The following is a 23,430-nucleotide window of genomic DNA, read 5'->3' as shown; positions in this document are numbered from 1 at the left end:
TCCAGCTGTGGACTCGCACACGTAAAACACCTTATCCCCAATTTATGTGTGCATGTAGACGCACTCCATGTTGGCACATTACAAAAGCGTTTTTCAAATGACGGTTCAATGATGAAACTGCTGCGATGGCCATTTGTCCCCACAAGCACGTCAGCACCCCACCAGTAAAACAAAGCCAAACTCCAGCCTTGCGTTCTGGTCAGGCTGAAGTCATTTTCACTCTCGATGGTGTGCGCCATCTCATCTAATTAACTGGCAAGTCAGCTACCAGGCCAAATGAACACCGATGGGCAAGTTGCTGGGCTTTCTACAGCTGTAATGTGACATTTTATTTCAAATATAATAACGCAATGTTAGAGCTGCAAGATTTACTTTGGAGGAGGTGCCAGCACCAGCTGAGCACAACAGTCTGCGCCATGGACAGTTGGAAACAAACGCCAACATGTCATCAGTGGAGCAATCGAGAAAAAGACGAGATTAAGGACAAACTAAATAAATGTATTGTGAAATGTGACAATACACAGAGATACGCGAGCAGAAATACTTAAGTGTCAGGAAATGTTACTGGAAATTAATGATTTATTTAATCAGTGACACGCCCACCACCTAACATTTGGCTTGTTCACTTGTCAGAGTCAAGAGGGTGGGCTCTGGCGAACACCACCGGTGAATCGTTGGCAGCGGGGCCGCGCACAGTTCACCCGAGACAAGCCAAGTGCTGTGTGTGTCAGCGGTAGGCACGAGTGCAAGAAAAATGGGGCCTGGATTACTGCACACAATAGCCGCCTGAATTCCAGAAACCCTGCCATCCTCCTCCTTCTCCCGAGTCCACAACAGACTGTGGCGTGGCTAGAATAATAAATGTAGCACCTGATAGCCTAAGTTTTATGCGCCATACTCTGAAGACCAAAGCACAGTATGCAGCGACAGAGACCGAACATTTCATTTGGCCCCAGAGAGAGTTGTTTTTACAGAAGCTCAACGAGGACATTTTATCCAAAAAACAAACAATAAGATCTCAAACGTACATTACAAAGAAAGGACTTCTGACTCGGCTAGAGATAAAAGGGTCAGCAGATCCCACCCTCTGAGCTCGCAGGCAAGTAAACACGAGAGTTTTCATCTCCAGCCGTATTTGCATGTGGGGTCACTGAAATAAACACGCCGAGAAACACAGCAAGATTTTCCCCACCCTGAAGATTTTTCTTGACACATTGAATTCCGGACGTGCACATCGCAGCGTTTGTTTCATTTTGTCCAAACATCGCTCCGTCCACACTTAACTAAAGTAACGAAGCCAACAGGTTCTAAAATGCACACATTTGGCGTTTACCTGCCAAGCACTCTCGCTATCTGTGCCCCCGGGGGATATGCACTCGTGCCACCTACAGCACATTCACCCTTTACCCCCATTTTGTTACATTGTTACGTTTCACTTTTTTTTGTCTCGAGTAACACAAATTCTGGGGTATTGAGTGTTGCTTGATAAGAAAAAACATGAAATGATTCTACCGTAAGGCTAACTAATAAACAATAAAACGTGTAACTCGGTAAGGGGTCCGACTCCTTTTGAAGGTGCTATTTGTACGTAAAGCGGAGGCCCAATGAGGACCCACAGTACCGCCTGCAAACTACCCAGCGTCCTTTTCACAGATGTGAACTCTCATTACAAATTAAATTGGAAGATGTACATTTGAACAAGTGGATTTAATAGAAATATCCAGTTTTAGACAATGAAAATATAAAAAACAAAATTAAAAATTGGTAGCAAATATTGCCACCTGTGAACAGATAGCTTAAAAAAATCGTCCCAACAGTAAGGCTGTACATTTTCCAATCACAAACTTTACAGATCCAAAAAAGGGAAGGGGGATGGCCACAAATAAAAATTCAAATATTGACTAACAAAACAAATATAAACCTCAAGTGGTTTGCAGGGAGTCCAGAAGTAACATTCCATAGAATCCAACCTGTGGACAAATCACTGGCTTTTCCAAGTCGGCCCCCCCCCAGGCTCATTTATAGTGCTTTGCGTAGGGTTTGGATGGTGTGATGTTACCATGCCAGTTTTCAGTCCAGCTCTCAGACGAGAAGTCATCTGGGAAGAAGTCATCTGTGAAGAATTCCTCACAGCCATGATGTCCACTAGCCCAGCCATGACCCGTGTTCTGTCTGAAGTAATGGCTGTTTCCACGGGTAGCCCATCCACGGTAAGCGCTACCTCTGCTGGAGGGTCCCGGGAGACTGAAACCACGTCCTCTATTATAACCTCGATAGGAAATTCCTCCACCTCTGCCACGTACACTTCCACCGTGATTTGGATGGCTTGGTCGTTCCCCTGCAGTTTTCTTTTTCTGTGTCTCAGAGGCAACGCGAGAACAAGCGGCAGGGTTTATTTTCGGAGCTAGAACTCTGGGAGTCGTCAGCTTTCTTTGTACATGTGGAGGCTTCATCTCCCGATTTCTTTGTCTCGGACAAAATCTTGGACTCCTCTTGGTTTGCAGAAACCCCAGATGAAGCATCTTTACAATCGCTCTGACTGGATGCCTTAGGTGTGTCCACAGTTGTGGAGGCAGAACTTGAGTCATGAAGACCATTAGGGCCTCCACCTTCTGCAGAGCGCATCTCATTTGAAATGTCAGGTGGCGTGGACACCGTTATCGACGGATCAATTCCTGTGGAAAGGAAGCTCTGACGAGTATTCACGCTGAAAGTACTGTATGCCAAGACCCCAGCAGAATTCTCATCATCTTCAGGATGACCCTCTTCCTGGGGCTGTAGTGTTTCACTACTCTGATTTTTCTGAGAACCACGTGAAAATATAGATATAGCAGACCTCAGAGCTTCCAGATCCAGACCGGAAGGTCTACGTTCCACAGATGCCAGCTGCCCATCTGATGTATTGGGCTTTCCACCTTTGAGCTCCACAGCCCTGGACAAGAGGGGCACATCTTCAGGCCCTGCCTTTGACTTGGCCTGTATGGGCACTGTACCAGCAAGCGTAACTGGCGGTGGTGGAGAGTCAGCTCTGTCCAGCATTTTGCTACAAACTTCAATCTGACAGGACTCTTCACTTGAATCTAAAGACATATCCTCTTCATTCTGCCTGGTCACGTGTAATCCATCTGGAACAGAAGACGTTACTAAGGTACACAATCCAAACTGCTTGGGACTAACATGACTTTAGCATGCATTACGGCTTTACACTCCTAAGTGTTTAATCAAAGCTGAATGATTTTTAAACACAAAACTAAATCTTACAACATGATAAACATAACTTAATATTTTCTATCATTTGCATTTCTCCAGCTCTTTAACTGCTGCTTTCCTTAAACTGAAATCTACTCAGAGCTTCCCTCCCTTCAATTAAATCCTTTCTGCTACTGAACCCTTGGTAGCTACTAGCAGAGCTGCGGTTTCTAAACTTACAAAGTTCACAGGAGAAACCCTGCCACTGCCCCTGTAAATTATAACATGAAGCCACAGTGAGCTGGTATGATTGTGGTACGCAGCATCTTGCTAATGATATCTTGCACTGAATCCTGAATTTATCATTTTGTTAAAGTTGTTACCATACATTGGTTCGCTTAGATGCCATGCTTCCAAGCTAACGGCCGAGCTGAAGACACCATTTCCTCAGTTTCAGGCACTAGAATAAAATATGCACAACCAATCACAAAACAACGCTAATTACCTCTTAAGGTAAAATATTCAGATGGAAGAGTCAGAACACTACACATTTAAAACAATCAAAAATAAACCTGAAAGGTTGCCTGTCCAGTGTGAACATTCTACTACATGAAGAAATTATTCCTCTCAAGCACCTTGACCTTGTCATTTGCATTACACAGAATGACTGCTTCAAAGTTCAGCAGTGATGCACACCCTGGGTTACCCTTTTCAACTGCTGCTCACCAATCCTCCACAAGTCCGGCCGATTTGATTGGCTGCATTACATGGACATTCAGGAACAAACTATTTGATTTAAAAATACAAAAACTACCTTTTAAAAGGAATACTCCACACAAAAATAATACTTTGATTTTAAATGTTACTTACCGAGGCTGAGGGCATTTTCACAGAAATCATTAATCCAGCGAATGTGCTGGAGATGTGAATAAAATCAAAGAGTGGGGATCCCCTTGGAATTTAGTGTGCCTTGTGAATATGTACATGAAATCTAAAAAGCAGGACAGCTGCTAAATTTGGGGACGCAATGCATACAAATGGGACATTTGGTCAACCAATACTTACTACATGTAGTTTACGGCACGGACCAAGAAAAAAAAAATTAATCTCATGTTTTCAAGGAGGACAAAAAGTACGATATAGACGCCAAACCGTGACCAATTATGTAGAATGACAAACGATGTGAAAAATGCTCATAACCAAAAAAAAAAAACAAACACACACCAGGGTTACTTGCGCTGCACATTTCACATGTCAATTATCCAGTCTTATGCTCAAAACATGCACAAGCTTTTCTGCTAAAGTATCGTTAAATGGGCGTGTCCAAAATTATCAGTGCAGGATTCTTGACCAACAAATGCAATGCCAGTGGGGCTTGGGTGATGCCGAGTGGAGGGTCTGGTCTTCAATTCAAAATGTCATTCCCATGAGGCTTTAGTTTTTGGTTTATTATGTGTCCCGATTTTTGCCCTAGTAATATTTTAGCATAAAAGCATGTACCTTAAAGCATGCAAATGGATTACCGGCATGTAGATTATGCAACACCAGTAACGTGAGACTGCACTCCACACCCCTCAACTCCAAACATTTTTCACATCATCGTTTGCTGCTATACGGCATTAGTCACCGTTAGCCTCTATTATACCAAACACTTTTTTCTCCATTCTGTACAAAATCATGAGATTAAAAATTTTTACAAATTACACTGGGTGAAGTAACATATAAAAAAAAAAAAAAACAAACAATTTTTGGATGAAGTATTCCTGTAAAATCCCAATTAAAAAACCATCAAATAAAACCCAGCTCTGAACAGGCAGATTGACATACACAGATTTTACAAGTATGCAACATATGCTGTCAGGGCTTGGCTGGGCTTACCTCATATGTGAGTTAGACTTGTTAGTAGATTGAAATAATTATAAACAAACAACAAAGAAAACAAACATTTTAGCTCCTCACCAAATTCATCTTGATGAATTCCATGAAGCAAATGCTGGTCTTCCACACTAGATTGGTTGAAACCTATAATGCTATGAAAATTTTGCATGAAGTCATCCATGCAAGCTACCACGATCCCATTGTTATTAAAGAGCTTAATAAATGTTTCATATCTTCTTTCTGTGAAGAGGAAATATAATAATAAACAAAGGCCAAAACACTGTTTGAAAATAAGTGTCCTTACAAAGCCACATATTATATGTACCTGTGAGAAACACAACATGTCTCTGCTGTATATTCTGGGCCTGCAATTTAATGAGACACTCCAGCTCGGGGGCTTGTCGGGCCTGAGAGTCGCATTCATGATAGGACAGGAAGTCCACCAAATGTTTCTTCTGATACGAGTTAAGCAATACCAGGATGTTCAATGCTTTTGAATTCATTCTGGTAAAATAAAAGCACACCTGTAATTTAAGTCCACTTGTTTCAATATTGTCTACTTACTTCATCCAAAAATGATATTGTTTAAATACGTATCTTCTTTGGGTAGCATTTTCTGTTATATAAAGTACACTTATTTTTTTTTTTCCTTTTGCTTTAACTTCCTAACACAGCCTACTATCAAGATTGTCTGCTTGATCACGGCAAAATTTGTCATTTTACAATACTATAAAACAAGACATATGTCTCATTATATGTTGTATATACCTTCACTCATTTTTACATTTTTGAAATCAAAACCAAATACAGTAAAGACTGGAAAATAATAAAATCAATGATAGAAAGTTTTTTTTCAATTAGCAAACAAACAAATCAAATACTACACAAATGACACATTTAAATAGTCAACAATATTCCAGCATGTGTTACAATTTATTGTATCTACAGGACATTTTTTTCCTTTGAAGTGGGATTACAGAAGGGATAAGCAAATTGTTCAAGGTCAATAGTGGGAATGCAAATAGCAAACATTCAGGCAATGTTTTCCAATGTTGAATGAAATGCATTTCACCCTGAGGTATTTACTTCTTCTTTACAGGACCTTGTGAATCTACACAAGTAACACAAATAAAGAGACTCCTGTGTAAAAAGATAGCTCATCTGGACTGCTTCTTTTTCCTTTTTTTGATTATAGACCAAGAACAATCTCCAGTTAAGGTACCATCATTCAGAAAGCTTGCCAAGTTACCTGAAATATCTGTTTGTCCAGTAGGTTAATAAAACTCATTGTCACGGATATAGACAGTGAGAAGCAGAACTGTTAATACCATTGGTTCCCAACCTGTTTCATCTCATTTACCCCACGGCAAATTTTCAAACGTTAACTTCTGTTCAGTAATTTGAGTATATACTTCTACTATAATAAAACCATGTACAAAAAGGAATGTTTTAAGATAATCCAACCAAATTTGGAATGTGAAAATGAAGAATAAGTAACAGGAAACCATAAAAATTCAAATTTACCATACTACTCACCTTCCAATCTCCTTCAATTTCTTTTGTGTTTTACAATGAATTTTCCATTGCCATTTACTATCTGGAGTATTCCATTCCTCTAGACACTTCAGAAAAGTCTTCAATTTTTCTGAAATTTGTAACAAATGATGTACTTTTGTATCAACAACAGTAACCCTGAAAAACTTGTATGTATAACAGACAGAACAAACCCTCACCCCATCAACAACATTGTATTTTTCATGGTGTAGGGGATGGATCATTCAACATTTCACAGTGTAAAGTGATCACAGTATCTCTCTTGATTACCTGGCAGCTGTATAACAGCAACATGGACTGCCAATACAGAGTGTTTACGAAGCTGGGACAGAATCCCGACTCGGATACTTACCAATGGTGATAACGTCTAGATTAAGGACAGAATCATCCGAAACAATAAAACCGCCAGAAACAAAGAGCTCGTTGTAGGTGTGATTTTTAACATCATCCAGGCTGTCCACGCCAGCAAAATTGACAGAAGGCAACTTCTTCAAAGATACTAATGCTGGAATCTGTAGGAAAAGAATAAAATATGCAAACTAAAGCTAGAAATTTGCAAATATATTGCTGCTGTCTTCCTTACAAAATTACTTATTTCAAAGAAAACATTTTCATACCCAGCACAATGCTAAGACATGCAATAAGGTAAATACTTTCATTACCGTATGTATGTGAGCAGCAATGTCTTCATTCCGAATTATGATCAGTAGCTTATCTAGATTTCCGTTTACTTCTAAATACTGATGTGGATTACATTCTGCATTTCCTAACCGCATGAGATACTCCTGAGAAAAACAATTGGGTGGGGTTTGGAGGGGGAAAAAAGATTTTCATTCACATAGTACCACAGGGTTTGGCGGACCACAACTGTGTGAACAAAATATTTTCGCTAAATGTAGAATATTTTTCAAAGCAAGTGTTTATATTCTTCAAATTCAGGCAGCTAGCTTGGATTTGGCGATATACTGTAAAAACTTGTACATAACTAAAACAGGTCTGCATGACAACAGTACAATTACAGAAATTTGAAATACATCCCTGAAATAACTGACAAAAAAAGAAAAGCTGAAAGTAGTTTACCTTTATTTCAGTACATACAGTGCTTTCCTCTCTTTCATGGATGTAAAACTTCACTGTATTTTTTTGAACATCTTTAATAATTTTTACAAGACTAGAGAAGACCTCTGGCTTTAGTTGACTTATCAAGTTACTTATAGAGGCTGGAGCCTGAATTGCAAAGGAATTTTGAGGATCACCCCCCGATTCCGCCAACTGTGGATGATAATCATAGTTGCTGGAAGCAGAAGACGCAGATTCTTTTGACAGAGAATCCAAAGTCAACATGTTAAATGTAGTATCGGCTGATCTTTCATTAAAGTGTTCCGATTTTTCCAAAAAGTCTAGATGGGATGGTCCCAAAACTTCTTGAGGACTTCTAGGCCCATATTTGACAGAATCTGATTGAGTTCTGTTAGATTCTGATGGTTCATCAGACGGATTTCCTAAATTAGGATAAGTCTTGGCTTTTTCACTTTCAACCAAGTCATGAATTTTCTTTTGCAGGCTATTTACATATTTTTCAACATAAATATGCTTAAACTGGGAATGTAAACGATTAGAAAATCTTTTCAGCTGAAGTTTACTGGAAATGACCGACTCTGAATTGTATGGTATATTTTCACAACTTAACAGTCCTTGAATTTTTGAACAAAATTCATCAAACTCTTCATGCAACATATTCTGTGTATTCTTCGGTTCCGAATGTTGATTTTTGAGGGTATCAGAGGGATGCTGCACAGTTTCCGTGTCAGCTTGGCATTTCTCTTGAAAGCTGTCATTATTTTGTAATGGTAAGGAAGCAGAGGGTTGATTAAATTTGTCCGGAGAAAAGTTAACAGGCTGCCTGTGGTGAATTCTTGGATCATCAGGATGGGCCTCTTGTATCAAATGATAAGACAGCTGCTCAGGATGAGACTTAAGGCCTGGAGAAAACAAAGAAAACATTTAAAAGAGAAGTTAATTTAAAAATACATCATGTACATGAATGTGGTTATTGTAATGTAATTTAGATGTTCAATATACACTATATTTGTAATATGGACTAAGAGTGCATGTAACAATTAGAAAAAAAAATGCATATCTATAACCTAATGCAGAAAAAAATTAGGATAAGTACTAAATATTGAAGAAGTTTACAGATTTACTCTCTTAAATATGTTATGTACTCAATCTGAACTAGGAGTGGGCAGTACAACCTAAGATACAAATCACAGTGTAGCTGGCAATTTTGAAAGTTTTTCTAAATACTGTAAATAATGTATTTGTACATGCCCCTCAGCTTTAAACACAGACACACCTCCTCTTATCCATTGAAATGTTTATCAATGCTCTGCCACTCAAGTAGATTCGACTGCAGATTTTTACCTCTCTTAAACCGATAAAAGTACAAATCTGTTTTCTTGCTTGCTTGCTCTCTTCTCTCACTCACTCACCATCAAGCAAACACAGTACTAGACAAGGCTTCCTCCTGTACTGTCTTGTTTGCATCAACTCACCAATCAGGATGATCCACTTAGCATTCTGGGTCATTTTCTTAGAGGTTGACTCACTTATTACACAAAGCTCACATGCAAATCTGTACAGAACACACTAATACATCAACACAAAATCTGAAATGGTTTTCTTTCTTTAAGTCCATACCAGAAGAAGAATTTCATCTGGTTTGCCAGATCAACCGTTATATCGCTAACTACTACTACTACTTTGAACTTCGTGCAATTAAAACCATCTTCATCTGTGTAAAATTGTGATTGAGAAGTTTTGGACTGCATACTCATGTATTAAGATATATTTATGATCACAAACATTTTCCCTGTGTGCTTCACCATTAAAAAAAAAAACAAAAAAAAAAACAAAAAAACAGGGCACTAGATCTTAGACAATAAACATTTAATTAATGAAGGGGGAGGAATGCCCCTATGATCCTTACCAGTAATTGGAATTAATTTCCAAATCATTTCTCCCTCTCCTACATGTTCAGAAAAAAATTCTCTATGATGTGTTTGCTCCAGCTGTGTGCTTGAACAGGGACTGAATCCCTCAAAACTGCTAATGCTTCCAGCTGCCTCCTATGAAAATAGTTCAAAGTGCAGTTAAGCAAAGTTAGATTTAAAAACTGCCCCAAAAGCATTCACTTTAAAATATGAAAATATATAAAAACAATTAAAATCAATCGTTTCTAATCACATCACTGTACAACAACATTTTACAGAATGAGTTTTTTTGTTGTGTGCAATGGACTGCCTGTGTCACCTTGGTGCTAAAAAACCTTCCAAAGGTATCGATATTAACTCCTTATATACTGTGCTATCCTGGTAGTACAGAGCTGCTGTGGTGTTAAGGAGTGCGATTTGAAAAGCTTAAAATCAAACAAGGATATGGAAGATTACTGATCAGAACAATTATCTTTACTTTTTTTTTTATTAAATAAAATTTGGTTCATTGCTATCTTTAAAGCCTTGTTATACATTACTATTCCTTGTATAAAATGATTCACCCTATGAATGCTATTAAAACCATCACAATTGCAAGGTCTCAGATGTTTTACCTCAACATTTTCAGTCTTTGTACTTCTTTCATAGATGTTTGAATCTTCCCCCAAAGTCAGTCTCATGTTCGATTCAGTTGCACAGGATACATTTGTGGTTTCATAAGGAACTGCAGCATCATTCTTGGTCACATTTGCAGAACAATTTTCATAACACAATTCAGCTGACATTTCACAAGAGTCATCCCTAGAAAACTCCACTGGCTTGTCTATACTGGAATCTGTGGCAGACGCTGATGCTCCAGTGCTTGCTAAGGTGTCCAGAAGCAGCTTCAAGAGGGCTTGTGTGTCTGCTGTGACCAAATCTGAAGTATCCTGCTTCCTCACATTAGCATTTTGGTGATTAACAACAGAGGTAATAGGATCTGGAAACTGCTCCTCAACTCCTTTAAATAAATAGAAAAATAAACATTGTTTTATATTTCCAAATCATGCATCCTTCATCTGTCACACAATCTGGCAGACAGTAAAATGTAGATTTCTACAATGCTATAATTCTAAAGTGCTGGCTTTAAGTGGCCAAAAGTGACCTCTTGTGTACTCAAGTATGTGAATTATACTATTAAAGCATTTGTGTTGTTTCATGGCAAAATCAAGTATGCAATCTCTGATTTCCTAACGCTACATACATAACAATAAGCCTTTGGAGACTTGTTCTCGCCTAGTCAACGTGCAGCACAACCAGTCTCCTTTACAGTAAGAGGATGGGAATTTGCCAACCTTCAGCACAGTCAGCAGAAAAAAAAAATGCTTGCTACAGTAGAGAATCAAAGAGAAATAAAGCAGAATCACTACTACTTCAGATTGCTAACTCCCATAGCTTTTGCTATCAATTCATTGCGAAAAAAAATTTACACCTGGGCATGCTTTGATGTTTGTGGCTGTCAATCAGAGGCAAGCAGTTAGGAAAGCTGTCGACCATTTCTCTTCTGGTTCATGACAATGACGAAACGCTCACACAGTATGGGTCGTTAATGGCTAATCTGTGAAACTGCATATTCACAGAGAGGTCATACAAAACCCTCTTCTTCAAACATGGCCCTGCGGGACTTCACCAGTCTGAAAGTACTATCACTGTGGAGCCAATTTTACAAGAGGTAATATGACACATATTTGAATGGTACGGGAGACAATGGGATGCAGTCTCAAAACATAATAAATTTACTGCAGCAATGGTTAGCCCAGCTCAATGTACACAGGCAAAAAAGCAATAGCAAAATCTAAACTCACTTCTATAAGCACCCTGAAAACAGAACAAAGGCTGTTTTACAGGAGCTCAGAAATAATTATCTTTACTCGACAGGTCTGACTTCACTAAGGCAGCCTTAAAATGGGATAAAATGTACAAAATTTGAGTTGTCCATTATTCCAAAGGCAACTAACTCTCTCAAATTGCTGTTACATGGGGTAGCATCCTGCTACAAATAAAATTCAGGCCCTGGGGGGGTGCTAATGAGTCTACCACACGCCGTTCACTTCTGCAAACAAAACCAGTGCCCATATTTACCAAATGGCTCAACAATCTCAGAGTGAAGCAATTTTGGTCCTACTCTTAGGTAGATTTTTGGCATTTGGTACACTAAGGAGTTAATGTTCTTAAAAATATTGAAATCAAGCACTGTACTTCAATACTCATTTTTAATGGTATCGATTCTACAGCCTACATTACGAATATGGCTTGAGTTGCAACCCTGTTTCCATCCACTCACAAATGTTAATAAGATGGCAGTTTCAACAGTGTTGGAGCCTTCACCAGCATGCTCAACTGACAAAGAAGGGCAACCAGAGTGGTGTCCGGAAATACGCTTTATAGCAAATGGGGACAGCAAACCATGCAAGCCTGTTGACAGGGCTGTAGAGTGGGAGTCAGAAGCAATTATTGGGTTAGTGAAGACGTACAGCGTCCACAGCCTTGAGCCTGTATGCAAGCGAGTCAATACAAAAAATGGAAAAATATATTTCTAGATTACAGAAACATATAAACTACTGCATTTGAAGTAGGGATGTGACATTCATTTTTTTCTACAGGTTGTAACCTTTTTTGTAGCTAAACATCTGATGAATCTAGACTGGGGCTTCAACTGTGTTTACTTGTGGGTCACTTTTACTGTGTGCTGCTCATTCAGAGGCAACACTATATATCAATATGGTGCCCTGTCAGTCCCTTGATTTTTTAAATCCTTGCTGTAGAGCCTGCTGCAGTAACAGATTACTTTGTATTATTTTTTTTACGTGCCATTTTAAAATTATATTTTGTCACTTATTATAATTTAACTTTTCAGTGCTCAACTGCATAAACAATGGCACTACCCCCTGTGTGCTCATATACTTCCAGCTGTGCTTCAGGTCAAGTAGGGGAGCATGCACTGGTACAGTGTGTTGCCGCACCCACTACACGACAAACAACTCGGGATCCTGGTTTGCAACCCCCCAGGCAGACGCACGGTCCAGTCCTACCCTCTGGAAATGACCCTCTATCTGCCACAGCCAGGTGTTACATGGTGACGGTCCCCAACACTGAGGATCTTAAGAGCCGGATCACCCTCAGGGAAACGCGCCACATGACTGTAGTGCCGTAACTGACGCTCCCTCACAGGTCACTGGATAGTGTCCATGTCTCACAACCATATAGCAAGACAGACAGCACCAGGACTCTAAAGACTTGAACCTTTGTCCTTTTGCATAGATATTGGGAGCGCCACACACCCCTTTCCAGCAACCTCATGACACATCCCCCCCACATGGTCTTCCAATCCATCTATTGACTTCACAGGAAGAGTCACCAGAGGCATGAATGTCACTGCCAAGGTACTGTAAGTAAACCTCTCAACAAGGTCAACACTCTCTCCGCAAACAGACACAACTGCTGATGGCTGTGTCCAAGAGGTCATTAATGGCCTGGATCTTGTTTTTTATCAGGACACTCGCAAGCTCAGACACTCAGACTCCTCACTCAGTCTCTCGAGTGTCCCGATCAGAGCCTCCATCGACTCCGTGAAGATCACAGCATCGTCAGCCAAATCAAGATCTGTGAATCTTTTTTCACCAACAGATGCCCCACGGCTGCTGGACCTCACGACGTTGCCCAACACCCAGTCCATACAAGTACTGAACAGAGTAGGTGCAGAAAAGACCCCTGACGAATCCCAGAATCAAGTGGGAAAAACGCAGAGGTCCTGCCTCCACTCTGCACAGCACTCACAGTATCGGTGTACAGGCTGGCCATGATTTTCAGCAACCTCAAGGGGATCCCGCAAACCCTCAGGATGTCCCAAGGGCAGCTCAATCAACTGAGTCTCTGTGCTTCAGAGAGTGTATTTAGTACAACAGAGCTCAACAGCAGCCAAATAAAGCATACAGTGGTCTCACAGACACGCTAGTCTATCTTGCAATAAATAAATAAATAAATAAAATAAAAATAAATAAAATAAAATTTGGAACTTTCAAAGACATCCTAGTTTACTTAACACAAAAATGCCAGGTGCACAATTTGTATTTATCCAATCTTTATGTGTGTTACTGGTCAGTTTTGTATGCTGCTTTTCTTAAATATTGTTTCCAAAAGACCATATTAATGTTTTTATTAAGCTGAATGTTTATTTAATGTTTGTTTTAAATTTGTATGTATGCCGCTTACAAAAGATTGCAAAAATTGTTCAGCAGACACTATACCGCCAACAGTGAAAGAGCGATTTAAAAACGGAGATTTTACATTTTGTAAATATAAAAATTCCAAGTTGTGTTTAAGTACTACTGAAACACTGATCAGCTTTTTACTGCCGTAGTTAATTGTAAAAAGCATAAATGACATCTCCATATAATTAAATCTGATACGCCAACATAAAATTCTGACAGTTGAAATAGTATATGTATTTGAAGTTTAGAAATTAGCTCAAAACAGCATTCAGGTAAGGAAAGCCTTTACAGTATACTAAGGTATCACTGAAATGAGTAGGAGAGTTAAAAGCAGCAGACATATTTCAAAAGGACTCCACGGTTAAGTGTGCTTTAAGGCATTATTTAAGTACACAGAGTTTCTATGCTAAGTGCACACATTCTCTTCTCACATAAAAGCACTGACCTCTATCCTGGCCATTCTCAGCTGATGAAGACCTCATGTACTTGACAACATTTTCAGTGGTGTTATTTTCCAACTTTCTTTTAAGTCCTCTCATGCTACTGGATTCATCCATGTCCAATTCATCTCCTTCACCAATACATTTTTTTCTAATTTGAATTAAATTAATCAGTTCTTTAAGCTTTTCAGGGTCATAATCAGCAGTTAAACCACTTTTCTGTACAGGATGTGTGTGCTCTGAGCCATTTTCCTTGGTAGGTTTTTCACTTTCACATTTTCCTTCCGAGCCCTCCCAGTCTGAGATTGGACTGTACTCCTGAGTTTTATTCAGACTTTCCAGGATTTCTATGGCTCTTGCTTTAGGAAGCAGGTAACTGTCAGGATCACATATATATGAATGTAAGGCGGTGTCAATATTGGTCTTGATTCTTGGCGCAGAGAATAAAAACCTTCGGTCATCCAGTTTCTGTTCATATTCATACATCACAAACTCCCGTATTTTGCTCCTTACACCTTCTAGTCGGCTCTTCAAATATTCATGTGCATTCCTGTCCACCCCAGTATTCAGTGGTACTGATGTGTTGGTACGAGTCTTTATTAAACCAAAATGAAGAGCTGGGACAAAAGTCTTAAGATTTGGCATGCCCATCTCAGTATCATCAGGTAACCGGGGAACTACTGCACTGTTTCCTGTACAACCACAAAGAAAGTTCATGATGAATGTAATTTATGACACCAAAGCAAACACATTATATTAAAAGTAGACAAAGCGAACACTTGCCACATTTCTGAATATTTTTGCTCTCCTGAAACATGAACAGCACATGGAGATCCCTTGGCTTTGTGCTTTTGGTATCTGCAATCAAAACAAAACACACTATTGATAAATCATCTTGAAGAACTCGGGTCTTGCAAACTTCTCTGTGCGGGCAGACTACACCTACCATTCTGAATTGTCATTTGGGCAGAGGAAATCACAAACAGAAATCCTTTGTCATCCAAAGATTTAATAAGCACCTGTGCAACACAGACAAGTCAATTCAATATCAGAGACAAAAGAAAGATGCACAAAAAAGGCCACACACTTACCAGTCAAATAAGTGCCGAGCAAACAATATCCTAAGATTAAATGAACTCTCTAAAAGGTCTTACTTTCACAAAGGGAGATTTCTGTTTCTTTCAAACTGTATTTGGTCACTTCATAACTATTTTTATGAAGGATTTCTGAATTATCAATTTAATCATACAAAAGATTACCTGAAATAACATTTGAAATAAGTACGGAGAAGAAACAACATTTTAGAAACTGGTATAATCTTCAACTTAATTTAAGTAAATAAAAATCAATTACAAAAACCTTCTACGTGTAATAGACAAGGTTTGGTAAGGATTAATATAGTAGAGATTAATATAATAGACCAATCTATTAGGATCCTAATGAATTGTAATGGAAAGTAACAATCGTCACTTGAATTAAACATAAGCCAGGTTAAGATAAATTCAGTAAACTATAGAACAGTTCCAAAAATCTATAACCTAGACTTTCTGAATTGGGTTACACAAAAAAAAAAAAATAAATAAATTTGTATCTCTCACCAGAAGTTAAAATAATACTACACAGATAGTCATAAAAAACACAGCTAAAGTAACAGATAAAAACATGTTTGGTTGGAGTATTCTTTTACAAATCAAGAGCTAGGCAGAGGTTTATTATAGTAAAAACTGATTGCAAAATGTACTTTTTTTATCCAAGTGGAAAAACCATATCTGTACTTAAAACATGCCTTAACAGATTATTGTCAATCACTGGGTACTTTAAGTGTGCCAAATATCCCATTTATTCTTGTTCTACATTCAAGTTTACAACTATGACAGGAATAGAGATTTAACGCAGAATAGCAGTAGGAATGCAAAAAAAAAAACAAAAAAACAGTGTATTACTGGGCAAAATTTGTATTTGCGGACATGCACATTTTCATAAACTGATTCTTGCACCTTAAATTAAGCATTTAGCAGTACATTTATCATCATCTTTTATGTCTTCAATTAATATTTTGCTTATATAATTGAAGCTTTATGATTTAACTGCTGATTTAGCAAAGAAAACTTTTACAATAAGGCCTGAAAAAAATGTGTGGTCTTCAAGAAAAGTAAAACAATGTGGTATATGCAACTCAAACATTGTTATATATAAAAAAAAATTGACTAAATAATAAAAAAAAAAAAAAATTATATAGTACTTTAATAAAATTCCAATTAAATCACAATATTATAAAAAAAAAAAAAAAAAAGTGTTAAAAGGACACGTTTCCCCATACTGCATTGCTAATTTGTTTCTGAAAATTCCTTTGGAAGATGAGTTTTCATAATTAATGAAAATTCCATTCATTTAAAAGATACACATTTAAGAGTTCCTGTGCTCGAGAAAACAACTTCAAGCAACTTCATAACAAGTGACAAAATGAATTTACTAAAAATATGAAGTCGTGGTGTCACAATCACTCCTAACCCATTAACAGCTGTGTTCGGTGTACTCGCAGATGGGCTTAAATTGAAGAAGGGCAAACTGGAATGGCCTTTACCTCACTACTTGCATGTACACTTATCTTGCTAAACTGGAAAAATCCCACCTCACCTTTTTTTAAGTCAGTGGGTAACTGATGATCTCAATATTTGTAATTGGAAAAAAACTAATTCTCACTTATAGGATCTGTTCAAAACTTGTTTAAAATATGGCAAGATCTAATTAATAACATTTTAGAATATGCATATACTGTATATCAGGGAAAAGGATACTCTTCCTTCCTTGCTGATTTTGAAGATTTACTCAGGTTGTTGGCTCCTTCTCCTTGGTGGGGGTTGAATTTTGGTTTGTCAGGTTTGACTTGAATGTATGGAATGTTATTTGCTTTACATAAAACCAATAAAAATGGAAAAAAAATAAGTTGTGTAGTTTGGCATCACCTTATAGTCAGTGGGGATGTCATACTTGCCAACTGCAGTTGCTGATCTTGTCACTGCACCTCATCAGGTTACATGACTATGAATTGCTGGGCATACGAAATTATGTGACTGCATAACGAATTTCCAGCACAATTTCCCATTTCCAGAGTATTGTGAGCTCGCTCCTTTTTCTCTGACAACCAATAAATAACATGCACCAAATGGAGCTGGTGCCCATGCCAAGGGTTTACAGGCACATTGAGTTCAGCTGCAATCTCAGCCCTTTCCCTTACTATTGTGGTATGAAAAACATGAGACATCACACAGAAAAGTGTTTCTACCTGCTGCATTATGTGCATTGTATTTCGGGGTGGGTGCTTATTAGTTTTCAGCTCTCAGGCACACACAGCTCATCCCCAAAGACATTTGGGGGCATGTTGCAAACTAGCTGGAGCAAGTCACTAAGTATTTCACACGATGTACCTGGAGATCAAAGAAACGTGCCACAACTGCCTCCAACTTGCCAAGATTATGTAAATGAAGTCTACAACTGAAAATCACTGGCAAAGTCGTGGAATGTGGTGTGGCCTTTAGTCATCAAAATAAACTGTAATAAGGAAATACAGTAATCCCTCGCTACTTTGCGGTTCACTTTTTGCGGATTCACGACTTCGCGGGTTTTTAAATATAGTAGTAGTATTTCCTAGTCTAAGAACAACAAAACAAGTTCGGCGACTAAGTGCGTTGTAACACGGGCTGTGATTGGTACGTGGGAGGGAGACAACAAATCACAGCTTCCCACTTTCTAATCGGGCCTGTGATTGGTGCTTTGACTGATGCCCAGCTCCCACAGCACCTCCCCTTGTCTCTCTGTCACGGCCATTTCGCTTCAAGCTTTCTCGCCAAGCGGTTTACTTTACACTGTACTGTGTGTGATTTTATTATGGTTTCTTTGTGTTGAACTTCGCTTCAATTTTCACCCCCTGCAATGGCTCCCAAACATGCTCCTTCTTCCAAGGCTGGTGCTAAGCATAAACGGCAACGAAGAATGATGGCGATCGCTGAGAAGGTGAAACTTCTGGATATGTTGAAGGAATAGAGAACATTCGCGGCTGTGGCTGCAGACTGGCTAAGGATCTGCAAGAGCAGTCACAGGAATGGGACGACGATATGGTTCAATCGGTCCAATTTTGCAACAAGGTCGACGACGTCATGACCGCCTACAAGCTGCTCTTCGACCGGAAAAAGAACCAGCGGCAGCAACTGCATAGATACGTGTACTTCACTATACAGTAACTGTAAACTTATCTACCGATTTCATATTGCTTAACAGTTGTCCCTGATATTAATAGAGACAAGGGTGAGTTGTAAACAGTACAGGGAGGGTTTAAAAACATCCAAATACACATTAATTAAATAAATATGGTGTCCCTACTTCGCGGAAATTCAGTTATTGCGGCCGGCCTTGGAACCTATCTCCCACGATAAACGAGGGATTACTGTAATTTAAAATTATTGTTTAATAAGGTGGTGTGTTTCTGTGCTTTACTTCTTCAAATTTCATATTGAAAGGAAAGGCCATTCAGATAATGTGAAAGCACAGTACCTGAACACCACACAAGTTGACTGAACCAAACCACATGAACACAGCATCAGCTGTGAGAATGACTGACACTGTGATTGTGTCTCCAGATACTGTTCATTCCAAAAACTGTACTTGGAATGGCCTTGAAGATGATAGAGACTTGGGGCTAGTGCAATGCATCTGAAAACTGTCCTAATCTTGGTCTTCGTTACTAACTATAAAAATGAACCTTTATTGAGGCTCATAAGACAGAAAAGTGTAATAAATTTCTCCATATATCTAAGTGATTGTTTCCAAGTCAAGGGAAGCCCGTATTTCTATTTATTTTTAATACATTATTTTAACTAAGTATCTAACATTTTCTTCAAAATGAATTATCCATTACATATTTTTAGTATTATCCTGGGTGGCATTAATTACATGTTGAAAAATATAATGATTTACTTAAAGGGCATTTTAGTATATTCTTCTTGTTCTGCTTTAGAAAACTATATAAGAACATGATAAATTAGAAATACAAAACTGGCTAACTTTGTTTTTTTTCTAATTTCTTGTACTCTTGCAGTTCACCATAGAGATCCATTATTTCTCATTCTGAGATGTATTATTTTACACAGGCAACATGTTAAAAAAAAAAACAAAAAAAACACGTTGGCATACTTGAATGTTCCCCATATATTTGCCTTTATGTGAAATTAACTTACCGCCTTTTCTTTCTCTAGTTTCTGAATTATGCCTAAGAGATTGGTCCCAGATTTACTTTTTTCTTTCAGCTCAAAGAGGCTGCAATACATCCCACTTTTCATCACTGCAATAAAAGCACAACTTTTTATGTAATATGCAACACATTTTTCCTGAATACATCTGAACACTGTATTTACCTTCTCTTGAACCAAAATATGTGTCCTTGTAAAAGAGTACTATTGGCACCTGCCTCTTAACCTGTTCAAGACTCATTGCTGTACCAAGCTCAAGCATCTGGGGTCTAAAACAAACAAACAAACAAAAAAAGTACACTTCAATGGTTTACTAATTACATATGCAACATTTGGAAACTACTGTAACATTCTTAGAACTCTGCTCAATTAGAATCTCACTTTTCAAAGTAACTGCTTTGTAAATCAAGTTTTACAATCAAAATTGTATTTGGCAACAACAAATCTGCTGTGGGGCTGTTAAAATAACCAAAAGTGAGGATTCAGATACTCATTTGTTTAAAACAGGCAGGTGAACAGCAGCCTTAAAATAAATGCACCACTTGAAAACACTGCTATTCACAATGGGATTTTTTGTGTGCAAAAAGTGATACAGCTGTGGGTGACATATCCCACTAAGTTGGGTTTTTCTCAGCTACAACATCACTATTCAAAATTCCTGAATACTTGCTAAGATAAAAAAATGTACTTCCAACCTGTCATGCAAGATATTTAATAAAATTTTCATACTTAAATTATCAATTTAAGTACTCAATGAGGTATAACATTTTGAAATTCTATGCAGCTTTTCAGAATATTACTCCCTTCAAATAGTTATTTATTGAAACATTATAGTCGCATTAATATAAGTACATTAAAAGCCAAGTAATGGTTGACAATAAGAATGCAGAGCATTGCAACTAGCAATTGCATCTATCACTGCATACCTAAATAAAGAAATTATGCCATCTGCCTGTCAAATTTTGTAATACTGGAAATTGTGACCTCTGGATACCAGAGGAGAACAATATTTGTTGAAAAATGTCCTCTACATTACCCAAAAAAATCAAACCTTATAGCCCCAAGTCTGCAACTGTATATGATCTGCCATTTGGAATCTTGAGGGATGCATACTGGTCAGATTCTCCGTCCCCCTGTATTAACATCAATGCTATTCATTATTTGCAGGCTCACCAAAAGCTCCATTTTGCCTTAGTTGGTCAATATCTATGGAAGAACACAACAGCATACATCCCAAACAGCTCACTTCTCCTTGGACAGAGCTGAGAAAAAAGAGCTGGATGCTTCTCTCCCATTCACACTATAGATAGGCCAGGCCTTGTCCACAAGGCTATCCTTTGTTAAGGCTCTTAGAAGATCAAATATGACGCCAGAATTATGAAACCAATTTGGCTAAAGCTGTTCATGCAGCAGGACAATGCTATTTTCACCTGGCTGAACAGGTTTGTGACTTATAAAACCTTGGCGTAAACATAAATTAGGATGGTGATTTTGTACGAAAGCATAAACTGAGGTATGTATATTACGTTTGACCGACTGAGATGTAGTACTGTAATCCTCTTTTGATATCATAAAATATGCTCATTTACACTGTGGGGACTACCTGATTAATCAATACAATTTCCTGTGCAGTTTACTTTATAAGATTTAGGAGGAAAGAGAAATTATTAAAAATCTAAGCAAAAGATATAAAAACAATGCAGTTAGTACAAAACAAGCACTGGCGTTAAAAACAGTACATGTTAAATAGGGTGAACATCTCCTTTCATATCAAAGACGTCTAATATTAATAAAGAACTTTATTACTCTAACTTACGATGTGTAAATTGAAACAACCATTGATATGCAGAATCTAAGCTAGAATTCAGGGAAGATACAGCTGGGTCGGCTTCCAAGAGTACTGAAAACACAATTTTAAGCATAGCCTTTTAAAATGCAACACTATGCTCAGTAGACAAGAGGTTGATCTTCTACCAAGTAACTTACTAATAGAAGCATGAATGAGTGTCATATGTGTTCCTTAAAGTTGAATCACATGTTTATGATTAAAAAAATGACCACTTACAGTTTAAAAGGAAGAAACGGTTGGGAGGCAGACTTAATGTAAGCATGACACAAAGGAACACCCTTATTCAGAAGCTGACCACTCCAAACTGTATAGCTGCCTTTTTCTACAAAAAACCCAAAAAAATGATTAAAAAAAATCAAAACTTAAAGTTTGTTTACACAGCTCCAGACATTAATGCTCAACAAATGCACTTACCTGTAATCCCATCAGAGCTGTTGCTGATTGATCTGTAAGAAAAAACAAAAAAATCAATGTTAAAAAGAGATCACATTCAAATTAATGAAAGCTTGGCTATTAAATTCGCATACCTTGCTGGAGGCAAGGGCTTCAGCACTGGTGTATTTTCTTTATCCACATACATAAAAGACACCACAGCATAAGGGCATATATGTCTTGGTCGCTTCTTTATTTCATCAAAAGCATATTCATAGAAGTAGAGCTGTTAAATTAAGACAATGTGTTAAATAAGTCATATGATTTTTTTAAAATTTTTTTTTTAATTTGTTAAGGTATACTGTAAATAGGGGGGAAGGGGGAAAATGCTCTTACATCAGTTTCACATATGAATATCACACCATGGGCCAGTGAAAAAATAATAAAAAACAAATCAAAAACTTGTTTATAACATATTTTAACACTGGAAACCAGAAAAGTACTGTTATTGGAACCACAAGTATAAAACTGGTTTTGAGGAAGCTGATTACTACTTAAGTGATCATTCTAATCCCGGACTCACAGGGTCTGCTGGTTTACCTCCTCAAAATTCTCTTAATTTCCCATGTACTACATACTTGCTCCTTATGATAGATATGAAAAATTAACTGTGGGACTGGACAGGGGTTTTGAGGGCTAAGGACCACTCAAGCAGTAAGAAACATCTTTCGTAAATCACTGCATAGACCTCAACTGCCCATCATTTAAACAAATTAAAGCCTCTTTAGCTTGCTAGAAAAATACTACAGTATGCTTACACTTTTCTCACATTCATCAAATGTTTTGTAAACTTACAGAAAAATTGGAATGATGATATTAACAATCTAATTATAATTCTACTCTAAGGAAGACAATACACATTCACATCTTACCCTTTGAAAAATTACATTTATTGTGAAAAATGTATAGCACATTTCTGTGAAGTTCTCCATGACAATAGAAATGATCACAAACAATGTCTAGGACTACACTTTTCTAAGACAGTTTTATGGTTGTTACTTGAGTGGATTACACAATCCCACTCTATAAATGGGGTCTACTTGACAAGAGCAGCAAAGTCTTAATTATGTTAAATCTCTCCTGCAATAGTACTGTACATTATATGGTCATTTAAGTGGAAAACAAATAATTTTCTTACCTTGAGAAAAGTCTATATCAATTGTAAATTGTGCTTTTCATTTTGGTTATTATGTATTACAACCTTTATTTTTAAATTGTGCTTGATGTCTTTCCAATGGAAGTTATCCACTTTAAGACACTGTAAACAGAAAGGAAAAAACTCCATGCAGCACCTTCAAAGCCAGGTCATACAGCCAAATAAACCCATGTAAAGACATGTAAACCTATGTAAAAACTACAGGTTAAGAAATTAACAATGCATTGATACTTATCAATATCTGAAATGTAATTTTCCCTTCTATTGGTGCACTGTAATGAAGTCAGTTAAGTAAGGATTAGGTTTTTTGTGAAAAACAAACATTTGTTAAGTCTGTGCACCTGGACGGAGGCAGCAAATCTTTGCTACCCTAAAACAAAATAATCCACCACTTATCTAAAGGATATTTCATGACATGATGACAGATGCACTTGATAATAACA

The 23,430-nt window shown here is 37.8% G+C and overlaps 1 protein-coding gene across 4 annotated transcripts in view; it reads right to left on the bottom strand.

Annotated features, from left to right (window-relative positions):
• Positions 1-1,865: 1,865 nt before the first annotated feature.
• tasora (transcription activation suppressor a) overlaps positions 1,866-23,430 on the bottom strand; it is a 40,109-nt gene continuing 18,544 nt past the window's right edge. Inside the window, exons 1-18 of one of the 4 annotated variants that reach the window (XM_039773099.1) lie at positions 22,970-23,073; positions 21,927-22,057; positions 21,814-21,845; positions 21,616-21,721; positions 19,716-19,819; positions 19,539-19,642; positions 15,251-15,323; positions 15,088-15,162; positions 14,310-14,996; positions 10,229-10,614; positions 9,611-9,749; positions 7,702-8,603; positions 7,284-7,406; positions 6,974-7,133; positions 6,604-6,712; positions 5,393-5,571; positions 5,149-5,307; positions 1,866-3,125 (exon numbers count right to left, since the gene is read on the bottom strand). In XM_039773099.1, coding sequence (XP_039629033.1) covers positions 2,362-3,125; positions 5,149-5,307; positions 5,393-5,571; positions 6,604-6,712; positions 6,974-7,133; positions 7,284-7,406; positions 7,702-8,603; positions 9,611-9,749; positions 10,229-10,614; positions 14,310-14,996; positions 15,088-15,162; positions 15,251-15,323; positions 19,539-19,642; positions 19,716-19,819; positions 21,616-21,721; positions 21,814-21,845; positions 21,927-21,979 — 4,155 coding nt within the window. In that variant the 5' untranslated portion in view covers positions 21,980-22,057; positions 22,970-23,073 and the 3' untranslated portion in view covers positions 1,866-2,361. Of the gene's footprint in view, positions 3,650-5,148; positions 5,308-5,392; positions 5,572-6,603; positions 6,713-6,973; positions 7,134-7,283; positions 7,407-7,701; positions 8,604-9,610; positions 9,750-10,228; positions 10,615-14,309; positions 14,997-15,087; positions 15,163-15,250; positions 15,324-19,538; positions 19,643-19,715; positions 19,820-21,615; positions 21,722-21,813; positions 21,846-21,926; positions 22,058-22,969; positions 23,074-23,430 lie in introns of those variants that run through there. The other 3 variants (XM_039773098.1, XM_039773096.1, XM_039773097.1) reach the window with 3 other exon arrangements.

Source organism: Polypterus senegalus, chromosome 12 (assembly GCF_016835505.1).
Source record: "Polypterus senegalus isolate Bchr_013 chromosome 12, ASM1683550v1, whole genome shotgun sequence".
NCBI classification, from domain to species: Eukaryota; Metazoa; Chordata; class Cladistia; order Polypteriformes; family Polypteridae; genus Polypterus; species Polypterus senegalus.
The sequence above is the reverse complement of the archived record's forward strand: the minus strand, read 5'-3'. Positions and strand labels throughout refer to the sequence as shown.